The 11,351-nt window shown below is 23.8% G+C and overlaps 1 protein-coding gene across 1 annotated transcript; it reads right to left on the reverse strand.

Annotated features, from left to right (window-relative positions):
- Window positions 1-1,465: 1,465 nt before the first annotated feature.
- On the reverse strand, window positions 1,466-7,724 carry LOC112603039 (exportin-1-like). The gene is given in 12 exon segments (XM_025351441.1): window positions 1,466-1,617; window positions 1,619-1,720; window positions 1,786-2,028; window positions 2,149-2,364; window positions 2,432-2,587; window positions 2,641-2,769; window positions 2,849-2,968; window positions 3,043-3,273; window positions 3,332-3,613; window positions 3,787-3,930; window positions 5,036-5,154; window positions 7,623-7,724. Coding segments are annotated over 10 exon segments (1,740 nt in total). The 5' UTR covers window positions 3,898-3,930; window positions 5,036-5,154; window positions 7,623-7,724; the 3' UTR covers window positions 1,466-1,467.
- Window positions 7,725-11,351: the final 3,627 nt, after the last annotated feature.

Raw genomic sequence — 11,351 nt, forward strand, 5'->3', positions numbered from 1 at the left:
TATTTTTCCTCATTGAATTTAAAAAAAAACCTAAGTTTATAATAATACTATTAAAAAATGTTGTCCATAAAAGTTAAATGCAACATTAGTTTCTTAAATTTCTATCACAAATATTCCTCAATAAATTATTAATGCAATTAAGTATGTAAGCTAAAAAGAGATTCAAAATTACACATCATTAAGTAATTCTGCTGTGCTTTTTTTTTCATGAATTTACAAGAACTAAATACAATTATATAATTGAACAGCCAAAAATTAAGTTATAAATTTATCATAAACAATAAAATATATATTATGAATATTTAATATTTTATTATATACATCCCTATGATGAATTACATCAGCAATCCATGTAATAAGTTGGACTTTTACCTTCATTAATTTTGATTTAAAGTGTTCAACAAAATTAATTTGAACATATTATTATCAGAAAAAAATAATTTTAATTTCATATATAAATCAAAATTAGCATGGCATTTTATCATCACTAATTTAATTATATTAAAACTTAATGTTACTTATAACAATAATTATTATTTATAATTTGAAATTTTAACATGGTACTTTTGTAAAAAGGCATACATAAAAAAAAAATTGAGAATACTATTTTATTAGAATTGAAATATAAAATATTCAACTATAACTCCTTATCTAATACATAAGGACACTATATTTTCCATACCTTATTCTAATACGCATTCATATGAGACAATTCCAAAATTATAATAATAATAAAAAAATAAAAATTGTTATTTAAATTAATTTGTCTAAAATAATTATAATCTCAGACAAACATAATTTTAATTTCATTTTTATAAATCAAAATTAGCATGGCATTGTCATCACAGATTCATTATGTTTATTAAGTTAAATTTTAATAACTTTTATTAAGAATAGGGACAATTCTATTAAAAATATAAAATTAATTTTAGTCAACACGTAAATAGGTAATATTATAGTATTATAATTAAAAAATAAATGTTTAATTACAAAGCAATAATCAATAAAAAATAATTGTTTGCACAAATATAAAACTATTTAGGTATTTCATAGTTCTTAATTAGTACTTAACTAATAAATTAAATGAACAACTATATTTTCTACTTTCACATAACTAAGGAATGTAAACAGTGGATAGTAAACAAATTATAAATTATAAAGCATCATAAATAATTATAAAATAAATCATTATTATGTGTGATTTTGGCTATTATGCATAATAATCTCAGGAATAAATAATTTTAGTATCATACTTTTATATCAAAATTAGCATGGCATTCATCATCATTGATTTATTGTTAATTTTAAATAACTAAAATGCAACTATTTAATGCAATATTTCCCTAGATGAAATCTTTAAAATAATTTACAATGAAAATTATTTTCTATTTGTAAATCATTTTAAAGTGTTTATATGTAAATTTTTGACTATAAGGTATGATTATTCATCTAACTATTTAAAAAGTATTAAATTAATTGCTTACCATGCATGAATTCAAATAATTTGTTAACAACAGTTTTCAAAAATTTCCAATGAGCTCGTAAAAATCTTGGATACTGTCCAACCACATACATAATGTTTGAAGCAATAATTGCCTTATTGTCTTTGCCTTTTTTTTTGTTCACATAGTCCTAATAAATCTTTAATAGCTGTGACTAAAAATCTTTTTTCATCTTCTTCGTGCATCGCTCCAGAAATACTACCAATTGCCCAACATAGCTAAGTAAAGTGATAATATAAATTTAATAAGCAATTATTAATAAATAATAAATTTAAATAGTTACAGTATTTAAATTTTTCCACGACCACTCATTTCCATTGACTTGATTATGTAATTTTTCAGTCATAATTCGTTCAGTATCTACACAATCCAAATGAGTTAAATATACAAGTGTTTCTCTCATACTTTTGTACAAACTAATAGCATCTGTGTCTTTCATAAACTCTCGAACTACTTCTCCATTTTCATTTTCTACTACTAACACTTCTTCTGGCTTAGCCATACGACTTATCATTATATACCGCATCTATAAACCAATAAAACAAATACATAAGTATATTATAATAAATAACTTATTATATTATACTTATAAAATAAATTTAACTAAAAATTTAATTTAGCTTGAAATAGTTAGTAAATACTATACTTGAGATATAACTGGTGCATAAAATTGACGTCTAGGTGAAATGGTGTTACCATCTGGTCTGCTAGATGGAGAAAGTGAGAAAAGGCCAACTATTTGTAGTTGTCCAAATGGATTTTCTCTGTACAAACTAGCAGCCAAACTATTCCAATATTCTAAACAAATCTTAAATATTTCGATTTCTTCAACTTCCGAAATCATAACCAAATAATGAAGTGCCTAAAACATATAATCATAAGTGAATAAATAAAATGACTATTTTAAATTAATTAAATGCATAACCTACTTTTAATAAATCTTCATTAGAACCATTTTTTTCTACTAAAAGAGCATGCTCTTTGAGAAATGTACACAAAAATAATGCCAAATTTTGAATAAAATTCTGTTCTTGGTCTTGGCCCGACGCATAAGCTTCTTTAATATTTGTGTGTATGGGTAACATCTAAAAATAATAATAGATAAGATCATACAACATAAATATAAATATTAGTATACCTGAACAAGTTGTGCCATAGTTTTGGAGAAAAGACCAGCAAATGCAGCATCATAATTCGGTACAGTTACTGCAGCAACCTCGGTTAAACATTGCAATGTGATATTACGAAACATAGGCACATTGAAGAACTAAATAATAATATGAAGCATTTTAAATAAAAATATAATTTTCTAGGGAATAGTTAATAATATTTAATATAAAAATTACTTTAAAAATCAATGTATCAATCAAATCAGTTTCAAATATATAACCAAGTGGTATCCAATTAAGGAATCTAAGAAGAGTATCTAATGTTGCATTTACTAAAGCCACATTTTGGGAAGATCCCTAATAAAAAATAATATTAAAAACAAACATGTATCTATTTTAGTACCAAATTTAAAGCTTTAAACTGCACTCACTAGAACGAATTGACAAAGTTCAAAAATCTGTGCAAATTCTGAACACATAGTATCTTTCAAGTGTTTAGCTTTCATTTGAGTCATATTTCCAGCAGAAAAATCAAACACTTCTTCACTAAGCAACTTTAATATAACCATGTTATTCTGACATAAACTTTCATTAGTTCTACTAGCTCCTACAATTTCACCAACAAATGATTCCCAATTTTTTGGCCACTCACGTTTCAATACCTAGAAAATTAAATTGTAATTAAATATAAAAACAACAATAATTTAAAAATTAACCAACCTGTACAAGGATAATATTTAATTTGTTTAAATAAGTTTTTTCTCTTTCCATTGTCACAGGATCTGAAGAAGTTTTTATGATAAGTGCAACAATATACTTCTTAATACCTTCACATTGATTTCTAGGTAATACTTTCCATCTTGTCTTAATCAATTGTTCCAATATTTGTAAAGCAAAGTATTTTGTTTGTTGATTATTTGAAAATTCGAGTATAGTATCTACTCTTGTCCATGCATCAGGATGCTCCTTCAAAGTGGTTAATACTTCTTGGGCAGCTCGTTGCTAAAATAATGATAATTTATTATAACTAACTAATAAACTAAACATACATATTTTCATTTAAAATTTTGAAAATGTCCAGTGTGTAAACCAATAAAATTATATTAACACTCTTTGAGTACATGAAAAATATATCAAATTATTTATTCAGTAATTTATAACATATAGGAACTTACCTGATCACCAGTACCCGTATACATACATCCCACAATGTTTTCTAAAAGTGTAATATCCAGTTTTTGGGAAAAATCCAAAAGCTTAGACACTTGTTCTGTCATCGTAGCCATATTTTATTTCTTTTTAAAGACTTAAGTATTCAGCTAAAAAAAAAATAATCCAATTAGTTATTAAATAAAAAATAATTGTATATATTGTATTATGAACCTAGAAAAAACTAAATAAATAAGGTAATTAATATAGAAAAAAGAAATGTTTTAAAAATATATGGGTACATATAATAATCAATGATATTAATCATTCATTTAATAAGCTCAAAGCTCACAGTTAACAATCTACAATCAACTTTTAAAATTCTTCTAGTTAGACTCATGAAAACTCAACCATTAACATATGTTTATAAATCTATCTGCAGAAGCAAACACTAACTATGAATGAATTTTGTGTTACATTTTTAGAAAATATAAAAAATAAACTATAAAACATTATCAATTCATTTAATCAAATCTTCTAAGTCTTAATCATACTACATAATTGTATCATTATATCAAATAGTTGATTGCATAATGTAAAAATTGTTTTGAAAGTATATCTTTTGAACAAAATAAATATTGTTAATAAACAAAATAATAATATTAATAGTATATTTTTAGGATACAGTTTATACAGTATATAAAATTATTTATTTAATTATAGGTATATATTAAAATGAATAGGTTCCTAATATTTATAAAAGCAAGGAATAAATTATTGTTATTTTATTAATATCAGATCAAATTTCAACTTTAACAGGGTGTTTTTTGTATTTTCAAAAATAAATATAAATTATAAAAACTTTTATCAACATTAAATTTTATAACAAAATATTCAAAACAAAAATGCATTTAGTTTATAAATTATTTATTTTTTAAAATTTAAAATTTCTAATTTAATTTTTCTAGTATATATTTCTTTACCATAATAATTAATGAAATTAAGATTTAAAGAATAAACATGACCCGTTCAAAATACAATCACTTTATAATTTTTTCATGTTTAATATTTATGATTGAAATTAAACTTTAAGTAGACAATTAAGAAGCAATAAAAATTGCATTGAAAACAAGTATTATATAGTATAATTGTAAACATAAATTTAAATTTCTATTATCAATAAACTCTGAGGGACAATTTAAACTTAGTACTAGTTACTTACTAAATCATTAAAATATAAGACAAAACATGCATGATTTAATTAAATAAACTTACTCAAAAACAGACAGACGACAAGTATACGCAACAGTAACCCTGGACTAAGACCTAGTCACTGTACCATTCACTCAGAAGACATTCACACACACAAACAAAACAAATTTTGTTTTATAAACCTGAAACAAAAACACAAAAAAAAACATTTAAATTCAGAGTAATGGCGTAATGGAAATCAAATAACCACTAATTTAAATTTAAAATAATGAAGTTATATAAGTGTGTAATGATTCATCTAACATAAAACACTAGTTTTTGGAAAAAATATATTTTCTTTATTATTTTTCTTATTATAATTTTTAAGTTTTTACTTTATTGAATGACAGTATACATTTTTTATTTTATATTCAAAAACAAAATATCATTTGTAATATTTTGATCTATCAAAATAAAATTTTAGACAAGAAACTTATTCATTATAAGTATTGATTAGATGATTGGAGTAGTCAACCAATATTTTCTAGGTACAATGATGCTTCACTCATTTAAACTTTGAATACTTATAACTCATAAACTATTTTTACATAATTTAATTTAAAAATATTTTGCTTTAAAATAAAGAATTGAAAATGCATATTATAATCATTAAAAAAAAATATTTTAAGAAAAATTGTGTGTTGAACAACTTGATGTAACAGAAGTATAATTTAAAGTATAATCAATAATTTTAGTTTTTAAAACAAAGATTGTGTAATGTTAAATGAATCATTCGACATAGGTTAATATAATATATTAAAAACCATAGTAATAATATTGTAACTGTAAAAATAATCAATTACATACATAAAAATTTATCTTATATACTAATAAAGAACACTAATGTTTAATAAGTTATTTTAGACTCAAATAAAATTACTTACTATCATAAAAATAATAACTCAGATATACATACCGATGATATAAAATAAAATACTAACATTGGTACTACCTATTTTAAACTATATCAATCATTAATTTAAACATACGTTTTGTTAAATAATACCTAAATAAATTAAACTTGAATGTATCTATTGTATCAGGTACATTATACTGTATCATAGGATATCATAAACACAAATCTAGTATTATATCAATACTAACATAAAATAAAGAATAAACTAACTTTTTATTTCATCATGTTAAACATATTCAATTAATTCATAAATATTAAATAAAAGAGACCTTACTATGCCATTTCAGCTAATTGGAATATGCATAGTAGTAAAATTAAACTATATTTTTTTTATTATTTTTTGGATTTTATGCATTGTTATAAAAACATTAGCTATTAAATCTATTAAATTAAACAAAACACTAAAGAATTTAGTCTAACAAAAATAGAAAATACTATGAAATTAAATATACTTAATTAAATACCTTCAAAAATATTGATCAAAATATATTTTTGTTTTCATCACCCATATGATACAAAATTATAAAATATTTTAAACATAACCTAATATTTATGATAAATATTGAGTAAGCATAAACAAAACAATAATTATATAATAGAAAATGTAATGAATTGTTTTAAAATACAGATATAACTAAATGAAAAATTTAATAACTATAAATGTATTTAGTCAAGAGGTAAAATCAAAATTATGATAATCATTCACTACCTACGTAACTAATAACAAATTTTTCTTAATTTGAACAAACAAAATCAAATTGATAAAAAAAAATGGAAAATTATAGATAAATACAAACTACAGAATTACATTAATCAATGAGATTTTTAATAAAATCAATTTCAATCTGTGATTATTTCGTATTGTATTTTCAAATGGAATAAGCAAGGCCCCTAATAGCATTAAACACATATACTTACCTAAAGTGTAAATTATTATAATTATACATTATAATAAAGATATTGGAAACCATTAAATTAAACTACACTTTTAGAATGGTGAAATAACAAATTCAGTAAATAGTTGTTTTGCATACATTAAAAATAAAACAAAATAATTATACATAATGACAAAACATTCATTATTCTTATGGAATTGAAAGTATTATAACTTAGGTACCTTATACACTTTAAAATAAACACAGACCTAATTTAAAACCTGATGCATTTACCGATTATACATAACTTTTCAAACAAGCTGTCACATTCTGATACAAACAATTATAGACTAGTCGGAATAACGAAAAATATAATTAAATTTTAAGATTAAAATAATATACTGTAACACAGATTATTAAAAACCGATTATTCGTGAAATATGTGTGTAATCACAACAAACCAACAAGACTATGCTTACAATTAATAACAAGACCTGACAGTTAGACTACATTTTCAATAGGTACAACGTCAATGCACTGCGAAGTGAAAAGCATGAAGAACCGCGAGGTTTTAAGAATTAAAGATTTGTTGTTTATTGTTTACGTTCAAAAAAGAAAAACAATTTTAGTTAGTTTTATCAGGTTCCCGCGTACAATACCCAAACCACACATTATGTGAAAAACAAACAATAGACAGACCAATTTTACGCAGCGCATTAGATTTCGATAGAACGTTTGACGCAAGCAAACAAGAAAAGATGAAATTAAATTTAAATCTAAAACTAGCACAAACAATAAAAAGTAAAAATAATGCACTTACTACATGTATTGGCTCCTTACTGAAAAACTAAAGAAAAATAAAGTACGCAGATGATTCATGTATGATTACGGTTAAGGAATATTTCTATTAAGATGGCGTCGCCGAAACCAAAACACATATGTTCACTGGAAAAAGGTATACACCGCTACCATGGTCGAACCGGATCACGAACACCGTGGAAAAATGGTATTGGGTTTCAGTGATAACGATTGTTTTGTTGTGGGAATATTACACGGATAATATATATGTGTATGTCGTACACTATTATAATATTATTATGCTGTTTGTTCATTTGTACATTTTATCTGTTAATATTAAACATATTGATAATAATTATCGATAAATAAAAATTTCAAATTATGTGAAAAACAAAACAATAGATTTTAAATTTTAATGAATTAAATAGATTAAAATAATTATTACTTGGCGCATTAAATGTTTCTCATTCTTTTTTTTTTTTTAATAAGCGTGAAGTTCAAATGTTTACAAAATCACTGACATTTGTAAATTATTATTCTGCAATTAAATAGGTATATAAAATATTTTTATTATAAATCTGGCTAAATCAGGCTTGACAATTTAGTATGAGGTTCCTCATCAAACAAAAAAATAATCTCAATAATTTGAGCGTAAAAATTTAGATTCAACCAAGGATATAAAATATAACTAATACCTAGGTATCCCTTTTACGATGTAGGTAATCTGAAATATATTTTATATTAAAATGGCTCACAACAGTCACAGCTCACAAGAAATCATATTCATATTCATAATTACATGTTATACATAGTTACCTAATATCTAGGACATAGCTACTTGATAAAAGAACAAAGTAGCATAGTACACATAGCAATATATTGTATTAGGTACATTTGTGATTAATGATTTTATTAGATATTTTGATAGGTATTTATCATTTTATAAATACACACTTGTTATTATTTATTAAGCTTATAACTGTAAATATAAATTATTTTTACACTAACAGTAAACAAGCAATATATTATGCATAATTTTTGCTAATATTATAAATTAAATAATAATGTTTTAACTAAGTATTAATGGCTTAGAATTAATACCTAGCAAATAATTTTATTTTTTTGTATGATAATATACTTTTTATATTATCACGTATCAACTTAATTTAACTGTAATTTGGGAGGAATTTTTATTTTTTGATTATTATTTTTTTGTTTAATATTTGACTTTTTTTGTATTTTTGTTTCATACTTATAATTTTATTGTAAATAAACTACAAAAACGTAACGCTACGAAAATTGAGAATGTTAGACATCAATGTAATATTATTATGCGAGTTATTTCCGTTTTAAAATGTTTTAAATTACATTACGTTTTACATACCTATGTAAAAACACACAAAATATGCTTATCGAACAAAAAATAACATAGATATCGTTTGTTAAAATAATGAAAAAAAAACCATTACCACGTATGGAACATTCATGCTAACGGGATAGTCGAAACTAATACCTAATAACTATAGATTTAATTTTCACCAAACTTCGTCCAGCAAAAGAGCATGCCGACATTCAATGAAAATCGATTTTCTGTATATCGGCAGTCTATGCTCTGCCATGAGGCTAGGATCACACTATGCGTTTTGTCGGCAACTGAAAAATACTATCCCGATTAACCGCAATCGGGACGATCGATCATACTGTGCGTTTTATCGGTAACCGAATACATACAAATGAGATTAAAAAGCCCGAAAATCGTTTTTTAATTTAAATTTAAATTTTAAACTGATTTTTTATTTAAACGAAATGTATCTAGTATTATAAGTAAAAAAATAATAAAAAGGTTGTGTAATTAGAATTATTTGTTTTTATTTAAAACGTGTATCAACTAATTATACTAATAAATAATAATATACATCTATAATATAAATAAAATATAATATATATATATATATATATGTATATTACAAATATATTTTAAGTTTTTTAATTATTTAAATTTAAAAATCATTATTAATTATTCATAAAATTTTCAATTTCGGTTACCGATAATCCGCACAAATGTGATCGGACAAATTGCATTGCATGTGTTGTGCTTTACATCCCGAAACGCAACCGGACGGTTGGGCCGCAACACGTTGCGGTCGCTTCCCGACGGTTTTTAATCGGTTCCGTAAATCGGTCTAGTCTGGCCCTGATAACGCGTTTTATATTTAAACCTATTTTATTTTAGAGTGTTGCGGTTTGGCTCCGGTTGATCGGGAACCGACAAAACGCATAGTGTGATCCTAGCCTGATAGAACCGGGTTAAAATTTTCGATGGACTGCCTTCTGGGAATGAGCAAAATCGGCGTACTCTTTCCCTGGATTACAGAAATGCAAAGTATTTTAGGAAATATTAAGTGTCGACCAAAGTCTGGCAAAAAATACTAAAATTGTCCTCCATTCGAAAAAATATTTTTTTTGTCTAATTTGAGACGTTTGAATTTCAAGAATGTCAAGCCCAATAACATATTACATAATAGGTATTACTAGCTCATAAAAATGCAACTTTTATTTTTAATAATTACTTTTTTATATTTTAGATTCTAAACAGAGCCATAAATATATTAGTTTAAAATTTTAAATGATATGGATTTATTTTTTTCCGTGTAGAAGATAGTTTGATAGAAAATTTGTCTTCTTCACCTTTTCAAAAATACAATAAAATTACCGATTTGTATTTAAATCGGTTATTGTGTATTTTGTATTTTTTTTTATCTTTAAAATAAATTTTAGTTATCAGCCGAGTGTTTGGCATACATAAATGATTAATACAGGTACATACTAGTTATAAATAATAAATTTAATCATTATATTTGAATAATTAATTATAAATTTATTTATTTTATTTATTCTATTATAAATATATTTTTATTTTTTCTCATTTATTTTTGTAGGTTTTGTATTAATTAAATTTATTTAATTAACGGCCGTTTGAATAACATTAGGTAAAATGTAAAAAATAATTAACAAAGCATCTATAAATAATAAATTCTTGTAAATAAATTTAATTAAATTAAAAATAATTATAAATCTATTTACAAAGCTAACACCACATATACGATACGGTCCAGAAGATACAGTTATACATTATTTCAAAATAATCATATCGATATCATAGACCAATTTATTATATTTCGTTCAAAGAGAAAAACTCATAATCATAATTTATAATGTGCCCAATTTTCAATTGAAAATTTTTTGTAATCATAAAATTGAAATTTAATTATTTAATTCCTTTAACAAATAAAAAAATACAAAAAATTATTTGAATACAAATATTTCGAATACTTTACACAATGCTACCATGAGTCTAACATCCTCTTGAAACATTTTTCAAAAAATAAATGGATATTTTATACAACAAGCAGTTTAAAACAAGTGTATGCAAACACTTTAAGTTTATACCTTACGTGTCTCACCCATCACCAACTTCAATTAAATCTCCTAGACGCGCATGCATACCATATGACAACACTTTTTTTTTTTCATGTAAGTGCAATTGAATTCAAATTTAGCATATCTACCTAAAACTATAGTGATCTACTGAATGATAAAGTAGGTACACTCGACAATCAATACTTATTATACATAAGAAATAAAAGCTGACTTCTTATTTTTTTTTTTGTCCTTCATCGCCTGTAAGTATACTTGATAAGGGAAAAAATAAACACAATTTTGACATTCAGCCAAGCCTTGATGCATAACG

The sequence above is a fragment of the Melanaphis sacchari genome, unplaced genomic scaffold, assembly GCF_002803265.2.
Source record: "Melanaphis sacchari strain LSU unplaced genomic scaffold, SCAv2.0 Contig945_pilon_pilon, whole genome shotgun sequence".
Lineage (NCBI taxonomy): Eukaryota > Metazoa > Arthropoda > Insecta > Hemiptera > Aphididae > Melanaphis > Melanaphis sacchari.